This window comes from Eutrigla gurnardus (genome assembly GCF_963514095.1).
Source record: "Eutrigla gurnardus genome assembly, chromosome: 4".
NCBI classification, from domain to species: domain Eukaryota; kingdom Metazoa; phylum Chordata; class Actinopteri; order Perciformes; family Triglidae; genus Eutrigla; species Eutrigla gurnardus.
Window position 1 is genome coordinate 11,701,972 of NC_139918.1, and position 21,761 is coordinate 11,723,732.

Below are 21,761 nucleotides of genomic sequence, written 5' to 3' on the forward strand. Positions count from 1 at the left end.
AAGAGGCTCACATTGATCAGCGACTGCAAACCTAAACTCCACTCACCACTTGCACCTGGACAACGACCTGAAGGAATTGTGCATTTTGAAAGAAAATGGGACAGTGTTGACACCAAGGAGGACTTTGTCCATCCTGGAGAGGGAGGTTAACTGGCTGGTCATGAGAAACCACTGGACTTTACCTGCTCAGCAGCAAACAGCAGACCCCAATCCAGAAGGACTCAAGGAACCAGATCTGCTTCTTTTGGTGACTGAATCCATCGATCTGTAGTATTGATACACTTTACTTGTGATGTCATTTCATTCATAGCATCCTCTCGTTTCACAACTAATCAACAGAAAGCACACTTCATTATTTGATCTGAAATGTAAATGTGTAAACATCACCTGACATAAAATCTTCAAATGTGGTCAACCTGAACTTCAGGAGATGGAAACATGAGAAAAAGTCCAAAACCAACCTCAACACTTCTATGAAACATGACTGATATTATGTTGCACACTAAAATAAAACCTCTAATCAGTGAGAATCAAAAGGAGAACAGCTAATAAAGAAATCCATTCAGCCATTTCAATACATAGCAGGAGTCATTTTGTCACATTTTCCCCATAAACTTAATTACACCACAATAGGCATGTCCATTTGGATTTGGAGCTCTTTCTCTCTTTGAACGAGTCAATGGGGACGCTCCAACCGACCGACCAATGACCTCTAAGGGCCCGCCCCCACTCTGCTGCGGTCCAATCAAGTTCTGAATACCAGAAACCTTGGTAACCCCTCCCTCCATCTCCTGCTATAAAAACAGCTCATCTCTGCCTGTTGGTCAGAGCTGCTGCTGACTTTGTTCAGAGAAACTCTTTGTTCACTGAGAGGAGAAATGGAACAGAAAAGACTCAACCTGGACCAGGAAACCTTCTCTTGTTGCATCTGTTTGGATCTACTGAAGGACCCGGTGACTATTCCCTGTGGACACAGCTACTGCATGAAGTGTATTGAAACCTACTGGGATAAGAAGGAGATCCACAGCTGCCCTCAGTGTAGGCAGACCTTTACACCGAGGCCCGTCCTGCTGAAAAACACCATGTTGGCAGTTTTGGTGGAGGAGCTGAAGAAGACTGGACTCCAAGCTGCTCCTGCTGGTCTCTGCTATGCTGGACCTGAAGATGTGGCCTGTGATTTCTGCACTGGGAGGAAACTGAAAGCCCTCAAGTCCTGTCTGGTGTGTCTGGCCTCTTACTGTGAGAAACACCTCCAGCCTCATTATGAATCACCAGCATTCAAGAAACATCAGCTGGTGGAGCCCTCCAACAAGCTCCAGGAGAACGTGTGCTCTCGTCATGATGAGGTGATGAAGATGTTCTGCCGTACTGATCAGCAGTCTATCTGTTATCTCTGCGCTGTGGAGGAACACAAAGGCCACGACACAGTCTCAGCTGCAGCAGAAAGGACTGAGAGGCAGAGAGAGTTGGATGTGAGTCGACTAAACATCCAGCAGAGAATCCAGGACAGAGACAAAGATGTGAAGCTGCTCCAACAGGAGGTGGAGGCTATCAACCACTCTGCTGATAAAGCAGTGGAGGACAGTGAGGTGATGTTCACTGAGCTGATCCGTCTCATGGAGAAAAGACGCTCTGACGTGAAGCAGCAGGTCAGATCCCGGCAGGAAACTGAATTGAGTCGAGTCACAGAGCTTCAGGAGAAGCTGGAGCAGGAGATCAGTGAGCTGAAGAGGAAAGACGCTGAGCTGGAGAAGCTCTCACACACAGAGGATCACAACCAGTTTCTACACGACTACCCGTCGCTGTCACCACTCGGTGAGTCCACACACTCATCCAGCATCAACACCCGTCCTCTGCGCAACTTTGAGGACGTGACAGCGGCTGTGTCAGCGGTCAGAGATGACCTGCATGATGTTCTGACAGAGAAATGGATGAAGGTCTTGGCTAAAGGGACTGATGTGGTTGTTTCACTGCCGCAACCAGAGCCCAGGACCAGAGCTGAATTCTTAAAATATTCATGTGCACTCACACTGGATCCAAACACGGCACACAGAGACTTGATATTATCTGAGGGGAACAGGAAAGTAACAATGACGGTACCAGGACAGACCGTTCGTAATCACAGAGACAGATTCCAAGATTGGAATCAGGTCCTGAGTAGAGAGAGTCTGACTGGACGCTGTTACTGGGAGGTGGAGAACACTGGGGGGTTAATTTCTATAGCAGTCGCATACAAGAGTAACATCAGAAAAGGTAACCTGCAAGAAGTTGGGTTTGGATACAGTGATAAATCTTGGGCATTAGCAAGTGACAATAAGAGATATGAACTCATTCACAACAAAGTCCTAACTCGCGTCTCAGGTCCTCCGTCCTCCAAAGTAGGAGTGTACCTGGATCACGGAGCAGGTATACTGTCCTTCTATAGGGTCTCCAAGACCATGACTCTCCTCCACAGAGTCCAGACCAGGTTCACTGAGCCTCTCCATGCTGGATTTTCTTTAGATTTCTGTTACGGGGAATCTGTTGTGCTCTGTAAACTCAAATAGACAGAAGTCAGTTAACAGTTGAATTCAGTCTTTTAACTCTTCAACCCATTGTGTCTCCATGTTTGCTGCAGATTGTTGGTTCTTCACTGCTCGAGATCAGCTGTCAAACATGACAGTTGATCATGTTCACGATAAAAAAAAAGTTATATTGGTACTGTAAACTACAATATTGGTATTTTGAAATTGAAACTGCAATAAATTTCTGAAAGCTCAATATTTTCGCACACATTTTTTCCCATTTTTGTTCATGAAGGGGTTTTTGTTTAATTTAGATATAATGAATCACATTAAGTACACAATGTGTAGTTAGCGATAACCTCATTTAGTCAGACTGGTTGAAGTGAAACAATATTTCCCAAGACTACAATCAAACCACAGACACTGAAATCCTTATGTCAAAAAAGGCAATTTTGTAAACTCAAAGAAAGCCATAAAACAAGTATTTTAATCCTTGGCCATGATGGGACACAATCTGGATTTGCATCATGTTTCACATTCACTTTGAATGTAAAGCATCACATTTTATTTGATTTATGGATTACATATAATTTCCCACTGAGGATCAAACATGCCTCCTGACACAAACCAGAAAAAAATAGGAATTTTCAAAACTTCTGTCAAACATCAGAATACAGAATATTGTCTTTGAAAATGGCAAATTTGTTCTGATATGGATAGTAGAGACTGCTGCCTGCATGTTGATGACATGAATGCAAACTTAGCAATTGATCCCTCTTGATTGGCTGGAGTTGCCTCGGTGGTCGTGGGAGAATTTTCCCAGTGGATTAGGCCTACTGGGTTTTTCACACTCACTTCCCACTTCCGGTGACTATTCCCTGTGGACACAGCTACTGCATGAAGTGTATTGAAACCTACTGGGATAAGAAGGAGATCCACAGCTGCCCTCAGTGTAGGCAGACCTTTACACCGAGGCCTGTCCTGCTGAAAAACACCATGTTGGCAGTTTTGGTGGAGGAGCTGAAGAAGACTGGACTCCAAGCTGCTCCTGCTGGTCTCTGCTATGCTGGACCTGAAGATGTGCCCTGTGATTTCTGCACTGGGAGGAAACTGAAAGCCCTCAAGTCCTGTCTGGTGTGTCTGGCCTCTTACTGTGAGAAACACCTCCAGCCTCATTATGAATCACCAGCATTCAAGAAACATCAGCTGGTGGAGCCCTCCAACAAGCTCCAGGAGAACGTGTGCTCTCGTCATGATGAGGTGATGAAGATGTTCTGCCGTACTGATCAGCAGTCTATCTGTTATATCTGCGCTGTGGAGGAACACAAAGGCCACGACACAGTCTCAGCTGCAGCAGAAAGGACTGAGAGGCAGAGAGAGTTGGATGTGAGTCGACTAAACATCCAGCAGAGAATCCAGGACAGAGACAAATATGTGAAGCTGCTCCAACAGGAGGTGGAGGCTATCAACCACTCTGCTGATAAATCAGTGGAGGACAGTGAGGTGATGTTCACTGAGCTGATCCGTCTCATGGAGAAAAGACGCTCTGACGTGAAGCAGCAGGTCAGATCCCGGCAGGAAACTGAATTGAGTCGAGTCACAGAGCTTCAGGAGAAGCTGGAGCAGGAGATCAGTGAGCTGAAGAGGAAAGACGCTGAGCTGGAGAAGCTCTCACACACAGAGGATCACAACCAGTTTCTACACGACTACCCGTCGCTGTCACCACTCAGTGAGTCCACACACTCATCCAGCATCAACACCCGTCCTCTGCGCAACTTTGAGGACGTGACAGCGGCTGTGTCAGCGGTCAGAGATGACCTGCATGATGTTCTGACAGAGAAATGGATGAAGGTCTTGGCTAAAGGGACTGATGTTTTGTGGGTTGTTTCACTGCCGCAACCAGAGCCCAGGACCAGAGCTGAATTCTTAAAATATTCATGTGCACTCACACTGGATCCAAACACGGCACACAGAGACTTGATATTATCTGAGGGGAACAGGAAAGTAACAGGTCACTGTGACAAGCAAAAGTCTTTGAAAATGGCAAATTTGTTCTGATATGGATAGTAGAGACTGCTGCCTGCATGTTGATGACATGAATGCAAACTGAGCAATTGATCCCTCTTGATTGGCTGGAGTTGCCTCGGTGGTCGTGGGAGAATTTCCCCAGTGGATTAGGCCTACTGGGTTTTTCACACTCACTTCCATTGATTGTTGTTGTGACTCATTGTATGCATGTATTTTTCATACATAATTATCACTTGATTGTCCGAACAAACATCGTTACATTTCAAAGGAGGTGACCAGAAAGTGAGTTGTTGTCAGTAGACGACTCTGCTTTTGTCTCAAAGAGGCTCACATTGATCAGCGACTGCAAACCTAAACTCCACTCACCACTTGCACCTGGACAACGACCTGAAGGAATTGTGCATTTTGAAAGAAAATGGGACAGTGTTGACACCAAGGAGGACTTTGTCCATCCTGGAGAGGGAGGTTAACTGGCTGGTCATGAGAAACCACTGGACTTTACCTGCTCAGCAGCAAACAGCAGACCCAGCAGACGAGACATCCAGCTCAAAACCTCCTTTGGATCTTCATTCATTATCCTGGCCTATGTTGGTAAATGTTGGACCCAGTTGATTCCTCCTTGTTGATAGTTGACTAAGTCGCACATCATCTTTTTCCTGAGTACACGGTGGCTTCTCTCCACTTTACCCTGGCTCTGGGGATGATATGGCGCGCTCTGAATTATTTTCACCTGAAGGGATTCCATGAATTTTTTTACTGCTCCTTTGAATTCCTTTCCTTGATCATGCTGTATAACCTTCGGCGGACCATGCTCAGTGTAAATGTCCTCAAGATGTCTGGCAATCTCAGTGCTGTGTTTACTCTTCAGTGGTCTTAGCCAGGTGTATCTGCTAAATACATCTATTATCGTCAGGATGTACCGATACGTAGCTCTAGCATGCTTGACTCTCCATTTACCCATGTCAAGCAGGTCTATCTGGTGACGAACTTGAACTGCTTTGGCTTTAATGGATTTTGGAATGGGTTTGTTTTCAAAGGTAGCCTTATGCAGTTGGTAGCGTCTTGATCTGTCCAATGAGTCTTGAATACTAGCTCGACTGATGCCAGAGTATTCTTCCCGAAGTTGTATGTTCAGTTTTCTTGCACCAGAACCTTTGGTTTCATCGAGAGCCTTGTTCACAACTGCAGCGATAGTTGACTTCCTAGCTACCAGTTTGCCGTTGTATGTAATTGTCTGGCCATCCTCACCGAGGGCATAATGTTGCCTATTCCGCCACAGTAGAATAAGTGCAGCACGCTGGATCCTTGTTCTCTCTGCTACAGGAATATTGAATTCCCCCTTGAGTGCACTGAGTATCACATCATAAGTGTCATCTGACATTTGTCTCTGTCCATGTCCTGCACATCCCCAGATGATACAGGAGAGGACAAAGATTGTTTGCAGTATTTTCATCTTTGCAGATCTGTGAAATACATACAATTGTGTTAAAGATTAAGGTGTGTCATACTTTTCTTTAAACTGTAAATTCTGAATATTAAATGGTGTAACGTATATGTACGTATATGTGTAACGTATATGGCAAGAGCTCCAAAGATTCAGTTCAAGGGCAATACAAAGTTAAGGGCAATACAAAGTTATTCACACACTTTTCATTTAATTAGAACTCCACTGGTGCGCCGGCGCTCCCACACGACATCGTCGGTACTTTGTAGAATATCTCAGGATCCACACAACTAAACTAATAGCAGTAGTGATAGCAATTTTCCCCATTAAGTGTGTTGTGTGGTTCCAGAGATATTCTACAAAGTACAGACGCTGTTGCATGGGGTACGGAAGCCCTAAACGGCCATGCATACATATATTTTATTTCCTCCGTTTTCCCGTGATAACGAGATCATTTTCCTCCGTTTTCCCGTGATAACGAGATCATTTTGAAGTTCGGTAAAGTTGGAAAGATATTCACAGAGTCGAACTTCCGGGATCAATAAATCAGTGAAAGTGAAACGTTTTTCAAACACAAATGATGCCTCTGTCTCACCGTAATATCATAGACTACGAGCTACAAGCACCAAAACCCTGATTTTTTACATAAATAAGCCGTCCTGCGAGCTGAACGGAGAACATTGATCTCCATGCGCAACCAGCAGCCGGGCCAGTGCGCAGGGACCGTCTGCAAATTGCATGACAATCAATAACTCCACTGTTATACAGTAGACCTACAGAGACTCCAAAATCACTACACACATCAAGGGTCTCTTTATGGTCAGTTCGAATCTGTGAATATCTTTCCAACTTTACCGAATTTGAAATCTCGCCTATCACGTTTCATTTGTTATCTCGTTATCACGGGAAAACGGAGGGAAATTATCTGGTTATCACGAGAAAACGGATGAAATAAAATGTATGTATGCATGGCCGTTTAGGGCTTCCGTACATGGGAGCGCCAGCGTACGAACAGAGTTCTAAAAGGTTGATAGGCTCTGATATTAGCAAACTGTAAGAGTTAATTATGCTAATAGCTAGCCAACAGTTGGCTAGCTGTAGTCAGTTAACTTTGAATACACTCTCAATAATGTTATATCCTCTTGCACTAACTATGTAAGATAGTTTGTGTGGTACATTCAAGAATTTTAACAAAATCAACTGTTCATCAAAGAAAATTCATCACTGCTTACCTCTCACCATGTGGGCTGGATAGGAAGCAAGGAAATGTGGACAACTGAAGAAAGTTAATCACACCATTGTCATCTAGTGGTCAATTATGGGAAATCAAAAATCCTTAAGAGTGAAATTTGTTTTACTGTCTTCAAGAGTGAGTTACATGTCATACATATCTCATATCTTGCCATTGTCTATGTTTGCAAACAAGCGCAAGTGACAGATTTTATCACAGATATATATTATTACTTTATTGGCTCACTTATTACATTTGCAAAGTTTTTTCTTTTATCAGGCCAATAACGTAATAAGCAGTCAATAACGTAATAAATGATTACGTTATTGGCCAAAAGTTATTACGTTATCGTTTCAGGACTTTTATTACGTTATTGGCCAGTTATTACGTTATTGGCCTATTACATTTCAAAAAGGGCAAATTTATTACGTTATCGGCTGTTATTACGTTATCGGCTGTTATTACATAATTGGCTTCAACAGGATTACATATAATTTCCCACTGAGGATCAAACATGCCTCCTGACACAAACCAGAAAAAAATAGGAATTTTCAAAACTTCTGTCAAACTTCAGAATAACAGATCACTGTGACAAGCAAAAGTCTTTGAAAATGGCAAATTTGTTCTGATATGGATAGTAGAGACTGCTGCCTGCATGTTGATGACATGAATGCAAACTGAGCAATTGATCCCTCTTGATTGGCTGGAGTTGCCTCGGTGGTCGTGGGAGAATTTTCCCAGTGGATTAGGCCTACTGGGTTTTTCACACTCACTTCCATTGATTGTTGTTGTGACTCATAGTATGCATGTATTTTTCATACATAATTATCACTTGATTGTCCGAACAAACATCGTTACATTTCAAAGGAGGTGACCAGAAAGTGAGTTGTTGTCAGTAGACGACTCTGCTTTTGTCTCAAAGAGGCTCACATTGATCAGCGACTGCAAACCTAAACTCCACTCACCACTTGCACCTGGACAACGACCTGAAGGAATTGTGCATTTTGAAAGAAAATGGGACAGTGTTGACACCAAGGAGGACTTTGTCCATCCTGGAGAGGGAGGTTAACTGGCTGGTCATGGGAAACCACTGGACTTTACCTGCTCAGCAGCAAACAGCAGACCCCAATCCAGAAGGACTCAAGGAACCAGATCTGCTTCTTTTGGTGACTGAATCCATCGATCTGTAGTATTGATACACTTTACTTGTGATGTCATTTCATTCATAGCATCCTCTCGTTTCACAACTAATCAACAGAAAGCACACTTCATTATTTGATCTGAAATGTAAATGTGTAAACATCACCTGACATAAAATCTTCAAATGTGGTCAACCTGAACTTCAGGAGATGGAAACATGAGAAAAAGTCCAAAACCAACCTCAACACTTCTATGAAACATGACTGATATTATGTTGCACACTAAAATAAAACCTCTAATCAGTGAGAATCAAAAGGAGAACAGCTAATAAAGAAATCCATTCAGCCATTTCAATACATAGCAGGAGTCATTTTGTCACATTTTCCCCATAAACTTAATTACACCACAATAGGCATGTCCATTTGGATTTGGAGCTCTTTCTCTCTTTGAACGAGTCAATGGGGACGCTCCAACCGACCGACCAATGACCTCTAAGGGCCCGCCCCCACTCTGCTGCGGTCCAATCAAGTTCTGAATACCAGAAACCTTGGTAACCCCTCCCTCCATCTCCTGCTATAAAAACAGCTCATCTCTGCCTGTTGGTCAGAGCTGCTGCTGACTTTGTTCAGAGAAACTCTTTGTTCACTGAGAGGAGAAATGGAACAGAAAAGACTCAACCTCGACCAGGAAACCTTCTCTTGTTGCATCTGTTTGGATCTACTGAAGGACCCGGTGACTATTCCCTGTGGACACAGCTACTGCATGAAGTGTATTGAAACCTACTGGGATAAGAAGGAGATCCACAGCTGCCCTCAGTGTAGGCAGACCTTTACACCGAGGCCCGTCCTGCTGAAAAACACCATGTTGGCAGTTTTGGTGGAGGAGCTGAAGAAGACTGGACTCCAAGCTGCTCCTGCTGGTCTCTGCTATGCTGGACCTGAAGATGTGGCCTGTGATTTCTGCACTGGGAGGAAACTGAAAGCCCTCAAGTCCTGTCTGGTGTGTCTGGCCTCTTACTGTGAGAAACACCTCCAGCCTCATTATGAATCACCAGCATTCAAGAAACATCAGCTGGTGGAGCCCTCCAACAAGCTCCAGGAGAACGTGTGCTCTCGTCATGATGAGGTGATGAAGATGTTCTGCCGTACTGATCAGCAGTCTATCTGTTATCTCTGCGCTGTGGAGGAACACAAAGGCCACGACACAGTCTCAGCTGCAGCAGAAAGGACTGAGAGGCAGAGAGAGTTGGATGTGAGTCGACTAAACATCCAGCAGAGAATCCAGGACAGAGACAAAGATGTGAAGCTGCTCCAACAGGAGGTGGAGGCTATCAACCACTCTGCTGATAAAGCAGTGGAGGACAGTGAGGTGATGTTCACTGAGCTGATCCGTCTCATGGAGAAAAGACGCTCTGACGTGAAGCAGCAGGTCAGATCCCGGCAGGAAACTGAATTGAGTCGAGTCACAGAGCTTCAGGAGAAGCTGGAGCAGGAGATCAGTGAGCTGAAGAGGAAAGACGCTGAGCTGGAGAAGCTCTCACACACAGAGGATCACAACCAGTTTCTACACGACTACCCGTCGCTGTCACCACTCGGTGAGTCCACACACTCATCCAGCATCAACACCCGTCCTCTGCGCAACTTTGAGGACGTGACAGCGGCTGTGTCAGCGGTCAGAGATGACCTGCATGATGTTCTGACAGAGAAATGGATGAAGGTCTTGGCTAAAGGGACTGATGTGGTTGTTTCACTGCCGCAACCAGAGCCCAGGACCAGAGCTGAATTCTTAAAATATTCATGTGCACTCACACTGGATCCAAACACGGCACACAGAGACTTGATATTATCTGAGGGGAACAGGAAAGTAACAATGACGGTACCAGGACAGACCGTTCGTAATCACAGAGACAGATTCCAAGATTGGAATCAGGTCCTGAGTAGAGAGAGTCTGACTGGACGCTGTTACTGGGAGGTGGAGAACACTGGGGGGTTAATTTCTATAGCAGTCGCATACAAGAGTAACATCAGAAAAGGTAACCTGCAAGAAGTTGGGTTTGGATACAGTGATAAATCTTGGGCATTAGCAAGTGACAATAAGAGATATGAACTCATTCACAACAAAGTCCTAACTCGCGTCTCAGGTCCTCCGTCCTCCAAAGTAGGAGTGTACCTGGATCACGGAGCAGGTATACTGTCCTTCTATAGGGTCTCCAAGACCATGACTCTCCTCCACAGAGTCCAGACCAGGTTCACTGAGCCTCTCCATGCTGGATTTTCTTTAGATTTCTGTTACGGGGAATCTGTTGTGCTCTGTAAACTCAAATAGACAGAAGTCAGTTAACAGTTGAATTCAGTCTTTTAACTCTTCAACCCATTGTGTCTCCATGTTTGCTGCAGATTGTTGGTTCTTCACTGCTCGAGATCAGCTGTCAAACATGACAGTTGATCATGTTCACGATAAAAAAAAAGTTATATTGGTACTGTAAACTACAATATTGGTATTTTGAAATTGAAACTGCAATAAATTTCTGAAAGCTCAATATTTTCGCACACATTTTTTCCCATTTTTGTTCATGAAGGGGTTTTTGTTTAATTTAGATATAATGAATCACATTAAGTACACAATGTGTAGTTAGCGATAACCTCATTTAGTCAGACTGGTTGAAGTGAAACAATATTTCCCAAGACTACAATCAAACCACAGACACTGAAATCCTTATGTCAAAAAAGGCAATTTTGTAAACTCAAAGAAAGCCATAAAACAAGTATTTTAATCCTTGGCCATGATGGGACACAATCTGGATTTGCATCATGTTTCACATTCACTTTGAATGTAAAGCATCACATTTTATTTGATTTATGGATTACATATAATTTCCCACTGAGGATCAAACATGCCTCCTGACACAAACCAGAAAAAAATAGGAATTTTCAAAACTTCTGTCAAACATCAGAATACAGAATATTGTCTTTGAAAATGGCAAATTTGTTCTGATATGGATAGTAGAGACTGCTGCCTGCATGTTGATGACATGAATGCAAACTTAGCAATTGATCCCTCTTGATTGGCTGGAGTTGCCTCGGTGGTCGTGGGAGAATTTTCCCAGTGGATTAGGCCTACTGGGTTTTTCACACTCACTTCCCACTTCCGGTGACTATTCCCTGTGGACACAGCTACTGCATGAAGTGTATTGAAACCTACTGGGATAAGAAGGAGATCCACAGCTGCCCTCAGTGTAGGCAGACCTTTACACCGAGGCCTGTCCTGCTGAAAAACACCATGTTGGCAGTTTTGGTGGAGGAGCTGAAGAAGACTGGACTCCAAGCTGCTCCTGCTGGTCTCTGCTATGCTGGACCTGAAGATGTGCCCTGTGATTTCTGCACTGGGAGGAAACTGAAAGCCCTCAAGTCCTGTCTGGTGTGTCTGGCCTCTTACTGTGAGAAACACCTCCAGCCTCATTATGAATCACCAGCATTCAAGAAACATCAGCTGGTGGAGCCCTCCAACAAGCTCCAGGAGAACGTGTGCTCTCGTCATGATGAGGTGATGAAGATGTTCTGCCGTACTGATCAGCAGTCTATCTGTTATATCTGCGCTGTGGAGGAACACAAAGGCCACGACACAGTCTCAGCTGCAGCAGAAAGGACTGAGAGGCAGAGAGAGTTGGATGTGAGTCGACTAAACATCCAGCAGAGAATCCAGGACAGAGACAAATATGTGAAGCTGCTCCAACAGGAGGTGGAGGCTATCAACCACTCTGCTGATAAATCAGTGGAGGACAGTGAGGTGATGTTCACTGAGCTGATCCGTCTCATGGAGAAAAGACGCTCTGACGTGAAGCAGCAGGTCAGATCCCGGCAGGAAACTGAATTGAGTCGAGTCACAGAGCTTCAGGAGAAGCTGGAGCAGGAGATCAGTGAGCTGAAGAGGAAAGACGCTGAGCTGGAGAAGCTCTCACACACAGAGGATCACAACCAGTTTCTACACGACTACCCGTCGCTGTCACCACTCAGTGAGTCCACACACTCATCCAGCATCAACACCCGTCCTCTGCGCAACTTTGAGGACGTGACAGCGGCTGTGTCAGCGGTCAGAGATGACCTGCATGATGTTCTGACAGAGAAATGGATGAAGGTCTTGGCTAAAGGGACTGATGTTTTGTGGGTTGTTTCACTGCCGCAACCAGAGCCCAGGACCAGAGCTGAATTCTTAAAATATTCATGTGCACTCACACTGGATCCAAACACGGCACACAGAGACTTGATATTATCTGAGGGGAACAGGAAAGTAACAATGACGGTACCAGGACAGACCGTTCGTAATCACAGAGACAGATTCCAAGATTGGAATCAGGTCCTGAGTAGAGAGAGTCTGACTGGACGCTGTTACTGGGAGGTGGAGAACACTGGGGGGTTAATTTCTATAGCAGTCGCATACAAGAGTAACATCAGAAAAGGTAACCTGCAAGAAGTTGGGTTTGGATACAGTGATAAATCTTGGGCATTAGCAAGTGACAATAAGAGATATGAACTCATTCACAACAAAGTCCTAACTCGCGTCTCAGGTCCTCCGTCCTCCAAAGTAGGAGTGTACCTGGATCACGGAGCAGGTATACTGTCCTTCTATAGGGTCTCCAAGACCATGACTCTCCTCCACAGAGTCCAGACCAGGTTCACTGAGCCTCTCCATGCTGGATTTTCTTTAGATTTCTGTTACGGGGAATCTGTTGTGCTCTGTAAACTCAAATAGACAGAAGTCAGTTAACAGTTGAATTCAGTCTTTTAACTCTTCAACCCATTGTGTCTCCATGTTTGATGCAGATTGTTGGTTCTTCACTGCTCTGAGATCAGCTGTCAAACATGACAGTTGATCATGTTCATGATAAAAAAAAAGTTATATTGGTACTGTAAACTACAATATTGGTATTTTGAAATTGAAACTGCAATAAATTTCTGAAAGCTCAATATTTTCGCACACATTTTTTCCCATTTTTGTTCATGAAGGGGTTTTTGTTTAATTTAGATATAATGAATCACATTAAGTACACAATGTGTAGTTAGCGATAACCTCATTTAGTCAGACTGGTTGAAGTGAAACAATATTTCCCAAGACTACAATCAAACCACAGACACTGAAATCCTTATGTCAAAAAAGGCAATTTTGTAAACTCAAAGAAAGCCATAAAACAAGTATTTTAATCCTTGGCCATGATGGGACACAATCTGGATTTGCATCATGTTTCACATTCACTTTGAATGTAAAGCATCACATTTTATTTGATTTATGGATTACATATCATTTCCCACTGAGGATCAAACATGCCTCCTGACACAAACCAGAAAAAAATAGGAATTTTCAAAACTTCTGTCAAACATCAGAATACAGAATATTGTCTTTGAAAATGGCAAATTTGTTCCGATATGGATAGTAGAGACTGCTGCCTGCATGTTGATGACATGAATGCAAACTGAGCAATTGATCCCTCTTGATTGGCTGGAGTTGCCTCTGTGGTCGTGGGAGAATTTTCCCAGTGGATTAGGCCTACTGGGTTTTTCACACTCACTTCCATTGATTGTTGTTGTGACTCATTGTATGCATGTATTTTCCATACATAATTATCAATTGATTGTCCGAACAAACATCGTTACATTTCAAAGGAGGTGACCAGAAAGTGAGTTGTTGTCAGTAGACGACTCTGCTTTTGTCTCAAAGAGGCTCACATTGATCAGCGACTGCAAACCTAAACTCCACTCACCACTTGCACCTGGACAACGACCTGAAGGAATTGTGCATTTTGAAAGAAAATGGGACAGTGTTGACACCAAGGAGGACTTTGTCCATCCTGGAGAGGGAGGTTAACTGGCTGGTCATGAGAAACCACTGGACTTTACCTGCTCAGCAGCAAACAGCAGACCCCAATCCAGAAGGACTCAAGGAACCAGATCTGCTTCTTTTGTTGACTGAATCCATCGATCTGTAGTATTGATACACTTTACTTGTGATGTCATTTCATTCATAGCATCCTCTCGTTTCACAACTAATCAACAGAAAGCACACTTCATTATTTGATCTGAAATGTAAATGTGTAAACATCACCTGACATAAAATCTTCAAATGGGGTCAACCTGAACTTCAGGAGATGGAAACATGAGAAAAAGTCCAAAACCAACCTCAACACTTCTATGAAACATGGCTGATATTATGTTGCACACTAAAATAAAACCTCTAATCAGTGAGAATCAAAAGGACAACAGCTAATAAAGAAATCCATTCAGCCATTTCAATACATAGCAGGAGTCATTTTGTCACATTTTCCCCATAAACTTAATTTCACCACAATAGGCACTTATGTCCATTTGGATTTGGAACTCTTTCTCTCTTTGAACAAGCCAATGGGGACGCTCCAACCGACCGACCGATGACCTCAAAGGGCCCGCCCCCACTCTGCTGCGGTCCAATCAAGTTCTGAATACCAGAAACCTTGGTAACCCCTCCCTCCATCTCCTGCTATAAAAACAGCTCGTCTCTGCCTGTTGGTCAGAGCTGCTGCTGACTTTGTTCAGAGAAACTCTTTGTTCACTGAGAGGAGAAATGGAACACAAAAGACTCAACCTGGACCAGGAAACCTTCTCTTGTTGCATCTGTTTGGATCTACTGAAGGACCCGGTGACTATTCCCTGTGGAAACAGCTACTGCATGAAGTGTATTGAAACCTACTGGGATAAGAAGGAGATCCACAGCTGCCCTCAGTGTAGGCAGACCTTTACACCGAGGCCTGTCCTGCTGAAAAACACCATGTTGGCAGTTTTGGTGGAGGAGCTGAAGAAGACTGGACTCCAAGCTGCTCCTGCTGGTCTCTGCTATGCTGGACCTGAAGATGTGGCCTGTGATTTCTGCACTGGGAGGAAACTGAAAGCCCTCAAGTCCTGTCTGGTGTGTCTGGCCTCTTACTGTGAGAAACACCTCCAGCCTCATTATGAATCACCAGCATTCAAGAAACATCAGCTGGTGGAGCCCTCCAACAAGCTCCAGGAGAACGTGTGCTCTCGTCATGATGAGGTGATGAAGATGTTCTGCCGTACTGATCAGCAGTCTATCTGTTATCTCTGCGCTGTGGAGGAACACAAAGGCCACGACACAGTCTCAGCTGCAGCAGAAAGGACTGAGAGGCAGAGAGAGTTGGATGTGAGTCGACTAAACATCCAGCAGAGAATCCAGGACAGAGACAAAGATGTGAAGCTGCTCCAACAGGAGGTGGAGGCTATCAACCACTCTGCTGATAAAGCAGTGGAGGACAGTGAGGTGATGTTCACAGAGCTGATCCGTCTCATGGAGAAAAGACGCTCTGACGTGAAGCAGCAGGTCAGATCCCGGCAGGAAACTGAATTGAGTCGAGTCACAGAGCTTCAGGAGAAGCTGGAGCAGGAGATCAGTGAGCTGAAGAGGAAAGACGCTGAGCTGGAGAAGCTCTCACACACAGAGGATCACAACCAGTTTCTACACGACTACCCGTCGCTGTCACCACTCGGTGAGTCCACACACTCATCCAGCATCAACACCCGTCCTCTGCGCAACTTTGAGGACGTGACAGCGGCTGTGTCAGCGGTCAGAGATGACCTGCATGATGTTCTGACAGAGAAATGGATGAAGGTCTTGGCTAAAGGGACTGATGTGGTTGTTTCACTGCCGCAACCAGAGCCCAGGACCAGAGCTGAATTCTTAAAATATTCATGTGCACTCACACTGGATCCAAACACGGCACACAGAGACTTGATATTATCTGAGGGGAACAGGAAAGTAACAATGACGGTACCAGGACAGACCGTTCGTAATCACAGAGACAGATTCCAAGATTGGAATCAGGTCCTGAGTAGAGAGAGTCTGACTGGACGCTGTTACTGGGAGGTGGAGAACACTGGGGGGTTAATTTCTATAGCAGTCGCATACAAGAGTAACATCAGAAAAGGTAACCTGCAAGAAGTTGGGTTTGGATACAGTGATAAATCTTGGGCATTAGCAAGTGACAATAAGAGATATGAACTCATTCACAACAAAGTCCTAACTCGCGTCTCAGGTCCTCCGTCCTCCAAAGTAGGAGTGTACCTGGATCACGGAGCAGGTATACTGTCCTTCTATAGGGTCTCCAAGACCATGACTCTCCTCCACAGAGTCCAGACCAGGTTCACTGAGCCTCTCCATGCTGGATTTTCTTTAGATTTCTGTTACGGGGAATCTGTTGTGCTCTGTAAACTCAAATAGACAGAAACAGTTGAATTCAGTCTTTTAACTCTTCAACCCATTGTGTCTCCATGTTTGCTGCAGATTGTTGGTTCTTCACTGCTCTGAGATCAGCTGTCAAACATGACAGTTGATCATGTTCATGATAAAAAAAAAGTTATATTGGTACTGTAAACTACAATATTGGTATTTTGAAATTGAAACTGCAATAAATTTCTGAAAGCTCAATATTTTCGCACACATTTTTTCCCATTTTTGTTCATGAAGGGGTTTTTGTTTAATTTAGATATAATGAATCACATTAAGTACACAGTGTGTAGTTAGCGATAACCTCATTTAGTCAGACTGGTTGAAGTGAAACAATATTTCCCAAGACTACAATCAAACCACAGACACTGAAATCCTTATGTCAAAAAAGGCAATTTTGTAAACTCAAAGAAAGCCATAAAACAAGTATTTTAATCCTTGGCCATGATGGGACACAATCTGGATTTGCATCATGTTTCACATTCACTTTGAATGTAAAGCATCACATTTTATTTGATTTATGGATTACATATAATTTCCCACTGAGGATCAAACATGCCTCCTGACACAAACCAGAAAAAAATAGGAATTTTCAAAACTTCTGTCAAACATCAGAATACAGAATATTGTCTTTGAAAATGGCAAATTTGTTCTGATATGGATAGTAGAGACTGCTGCCTGCATGTTGATGACATGAATGCAAACTGAGCAATTGATCCCTCTTGATTGGCTGGAGTTGCCTCGGTGGTCGTGGGAGAACTTTCCCAGTGGATTAGGCCTACTGGGTTTTTCACACTCACTTCCATTGATTGTTGTTGTGACTCATTGTATGCATGTATTTTTCATACATAATTATCACTTGATTGTCCGAACAAACATCGTTACATTTCAAAGGAGGTGACCAGAAAGTGAGTTGTTGTCAGTAGACGACTCTGCTTTCGTCTCAAAGAGGCTCACATTGATCAGCGACTGCAAACCTAAACTCCACTCACCACTTGCACCTGGACAACGACCTGAAGGAATTGTGCATTTTGAAAGAAAATGGGACAGTGTTGACACCAAGGAGGACTTTGTCCATCCTGGAGAGGGAGGTTAACTGGCTGGTCATGAGAAACCACTGGACTTTACCTGCTCAGCAGCAAACAGCAGACCCCAATCCAGAAGGACTCAAGGAACCAGATCTGCTTCTTTTGTTGACTGAATCCATCGATCTGTAGTATTGATACACTTTACTTGTGATGTCATTTCATTCATAGCATCCTCTCGTTTCACAACTAATCAACAGAAAGCACACTTCATTATTTGATCTGAAATGTAAATGTGTAAACATCACCTGACATAAAATCTTCAAATGTGGTCAACCTGAACTTCAGGAGATGGAAACATGAGAAAAAGTCCAAAACCAACCTCAACACTTCTATGAAACATGACTGATATTATGTTGCACACTAAAATAAAACCTCTAATCAGTGAGAATCAAAAGGACAACAGCTAATAAAGAAATCCATTCAGCCATTTCAATACATAGCAGGAGTCATTTTGTCACATTTTCCCCATAAACTTAATTTCACCACAATAGGCACTTATGTCCATTTGGATTTGGAACTCTTTCTCTCTTTGAACGAGCCAATGGGGACGCTCCAACCGACCGACCAATGACCTCAAAGGGCCCGCCCCCACTCTGCTGCGGTCCAATCAAGTTCTGAATACCAGAAACCTTGGTAACCCCTCCCTCCATCTCCTGCTATAAAAACAGCTCGTCTCTGCCTGTTGGTCAGAGCTGCTGCTGACTTTGTTCAGAGAAACTCTTTGTTCACTGAGAGGAGAAATGGAACACAAAAGACTCAACCTGGACCAGGAAACCTTCTCTTGTTGCATCTGTTTGGATCTACTGAAGGACCCGGTGACTATTCCCTGTGGACACAGCTACTGCATGAAGTGTATTGAAACCTACTGGGATAAGAAGGAGATCCACAGCTGCCCTCAGTGTAGTCAGGCCTTTACACCGAGGCCCGTCCTGCTGAAAAACACCATGTTGGCAGTTTTGGTGGAGGAGCTGAAGAAGACTGGACTCCAAGCTGCTCCTGCTGGTCTCTGCTATGCTGGACCTGAAGATGTGCCCTGTGATTTCTGCACTGGGAGGAAACTGAAAGCCCTCAAGTCCTGTCTGGTGTGTCTGGCCTCTTACTGTGAGAAACACCTCCAGCCTCATTATGAATCACCAGCATTCAAGAAACATCAGCTGGTGGAGCCCTCCAACAAGCTCCAGGAGAACATGTGCTCTCGTCATGATGAGGTGACAAACAAAAATTTTTTCCCATTTTTGTTCATGAAGGGGTTTTTGTTTAATTTAGATATAATGAATCACATTAAGTACACAATGTGTAGTTAGCGATAACCTCATTTAGTCAGACTGGTTGAAGTGAAACAATATTTCCCAAGACTACAATCAAACCACAGACACTGAAATCCTTATGTCAAAAAAGGCAATTTTGTAAACTCAAAGAAAGCCATAAAACAAGTATTTTAATCCTTGGCCATGATGGGACACAATCTGGATTTGCATCATGTTTCACATTCACTTTGAATGTAAAGCATCACATTTTATTTGATTTATGGATTACATATAATTTCCCACTGAGGATCAAACATGCCTCCTGACACAAACCAGAAAAAAATAGGAATTTTCAAAACTTCTGTCAAACATCAGAATACAGAATATTGTCTTTGAAAATGGCAAATTTGTTCTGATATGGATAGTAGAGACTGCTGCCTGCATGTTGATGACATGAATGCAAACTTAGCAATTGATCCCTCTTGATTGGCTGGAGTTGCCTCGGTGGTCGTGGGAGAATTTTCCCAGTGGATTAGGCCTACTGGGTTTTTCACACTCACTTCCCACTTCCGGTGACTATTCCCTGTGGACACAGCTACTGCATGAAGTGTATTGAAACCTACTGGGATAAGAAGGAGATCCACAGCTGCCCTCAGTGTAGGCAGACCTTTACACCGAGGCCTGTCCTGCTGAAAAACACCATGTTGGCAGTTTTGGTGGAGGAGCTGAAGAAGACTGGACTCCAAGCTGCTCCTGCTGGTCTCTGCTATGCTGGACCTGAAGATGTGCCCTGTGATTTCTGCACTGGGAGGAAACTGAAAGCCCTCAAGTCCTGTCTGGTGTGTCTGGCCTCTTACTGTGAGAAACACCTCCAGCCTCATTATGAATCACCAGCATTCAAGAAACATCAGCTGGTGGAGCCCTCCAACAAGCTCCAGGAGAACGTGTGCTCTCGTCATGATGAGGTGATGAAGATGTTCTGCCGTACTGATCAGCAGTCTATCTGTTATCTCTGCGCTGTGGAGGAACACAAAGGCCACGACACAGTCTCAGCTGCAGCAGAAAGGACTGAGAGGCAGAGAGAGTTGGATGTGAGTCGACTAAACATCCAGCAGAGAATCCAGGACAGAGACAAATATGTGAAGCTGCTCCAACAGGAGGTGGAGGCTATCAACCACTCTGCTGATAAATCAGTGGAGGACAGTGAGGTGATGTTCACTGAGCTGATCCGTCTCATGGAGAAAAGACGCTCTGACGTGAAGCAGCAGGTCAGATCCCGGCAGGAAACTGAATTGAGTCGAGTCACAGAGCTTCAGGAGAAGCTGGAGCAGGAGATCAGTGAGCTGAAGAGGAAAGACGCTGAGCTGGAGAAGCTCTCACACACAGAGGATCACAACCAGTTTCTACACGACTACCCGTCGCTGTCACCACTCAGTGAGTCCACACACTCATCCAGCATCAACACCCGTCCTCTGCGCAACTTTGAGGACGTGACAGCGGCTGTGTCAGCGGTCAGAGATGACCTGCATGATGTTCTGACAGAGAAATGGATGAAGGTCTTGGCTAAAGGGACTGATGTTTTGTGGGTTGTTTCACTGCCGCAACCAGAGCCCAGGACCAGAGCTGAATTCTTAAAATATTCATGTGCACTCACACTGGATCCAAACACGGCACACAGAGACTTGATATTATCTGAGGGGAACAGGAAAGTAACAATGACGGTACCAGGACAGACCGTTCGTAATCACAGAGACAGATTCCAAGATTGGAATCAGGTCCTGAGTAGAGAGAGTCTGACTGGACGCTGTTACTGGGAGGTGGAGAACACTGGGGGGTTAATTTCTATAGCAGTCGCATACAAGAGTAACATCAGAAAAGGTAACCTGCAAGAAGTTGGGTTTGGATACAGTGATAAATCTTGGGCATTAGCAAGTGACAATAAGAGATATGAACTCATTCACAACAAAGTCCTAACTCGCGTCTCAGGTCCTCCGTCCTCCAAAGTAGGAGTGTACCTGGATCACGGAGCAGGTATACTGTCCTTCTATAGGGTCTCCAAGACCATGACTCTCCTCCACAGAGTCCAGACCAGGTTCACTGAGCCTCTCCATGCTGGATTTTCTTTAGATTTCTGTTACGGGGAATCTGTTGTGCTCTGTAAACTCAAATAGACAGAAGTCAGTTAACAGTTGAATTCAGTCTTTTAACTCTTCAACCCATTGTGTCTCCATGTTTGATGCAGATTGTTGGTTCTTCACTGCTCTGAGATCAGCTGTCAAACATGACAGTTGATCATGTTCATGATAAAAAAAAAGTTATATTGGTACTGTAAACTACAATATTGGTATTTTGAAATTGAAACTGCAATAAATTTCTGAAAGCTCAATATTTTCGCACACATTTTTTCCCATTTTTGTTCATGAAGGGGTTTTTGTTTAATTTAGATATAATGAATCACATTAAGTACACAATGTGTAGTTAGCGATAACCTCATTTAGTCAGACTGGTTGAAGTGAAACAATATTTCCCAAGACTACAATCAAACCACAGACACTGAAATCCTTATGTCAAAAAAGGCAATTTTGTAAACTCAAAGAAAGCCATAAAACAAGTATTTTAATCCTTGGCCATGATGGGACACAATCTGGATTTGCATCATGTTTCACATTCACTTTGAATGTAAAGCATCACATTTTATTTGATTTATGGATTACATATCATTTCCCACTGAGGATCAAACATGCCTCCTGACACAAACCAGAAAAAAATAGGAATTTTCAAAACTTCTGTCAAACATCAGAATACAGAATATTG

The 21,761-nt window shown here is 43.9% G+C and overlaps 3 protein-coding genes across 3 annotated transcripts; all 3 read left to right on the forward strand.

The window, feature by feature from the left end:
* Positions 1 to 878: 878 nt before the first annotated feature.
* Positions 879 to 10,672, forward strand: LOC311012421 (uncharacterized protein; the record flags this gene model as incomplete). Its single annotated transcript, XM_084007886.1, has 4 exons — positions 879 to 2,498; positions 3,375 to 4,340; positions 6,326 to 6,360; positions 8,998 to 10,672. 4 exons carry the CDS (start codon positions 879 to 881, stop codon positions 10,670 to 10,672), a joined length of 4,296 nt encoding a protein of 1,431 aa, XP_083864012.1.
* An 828-nt stretch (positions 10,673 to 11,500) lies between these two features.
* On the forward strand, positions 11,501 to 16,606 carry LOC311012422 (E3 ubiquitin/ISG15 ligase TRIM25-like; the record flags this gene model as incomplete). The annotated part of the gene is made up of 2 exons (XM_084007887.1): positions 11,501 to 13,048; positions 14,966 to 16,606. Exons 1-2 carry the CDS (start codon positions 11,528 to 11,530, stop codon positions 16,604 to 16,606), a joined length of 3,162 nt encoding a protein of 1,053 aa, XP_083864013.1. The 5' UTR covers positions 11,501 to 11,527.
* Positions 16,607 to 18,440: 1,834 nt separating this feature from the next.
* On the forward strand, positions 18,441 to 21,118 carry LOC311012423 (tripartite motif-containing protein 16-like; the record flags this gene model as incomplete). The annotated part of the gene is made up of 2 exons (XM_084007888.1): positions 18,441 to 18,515; positions 19,520 to 21,118. The coding sequence occupies 2 exons, from the start codon at positions 18,441 to 18,443 to the stop codon at positions 21,116 to 21,118; spliced, it is 1,674 nt and encodes a 557-aa protein (XP_083864014.1).
* Between the last annotated feature and the right edge of the window lie 643 nt (positions 21,119 to 21,761).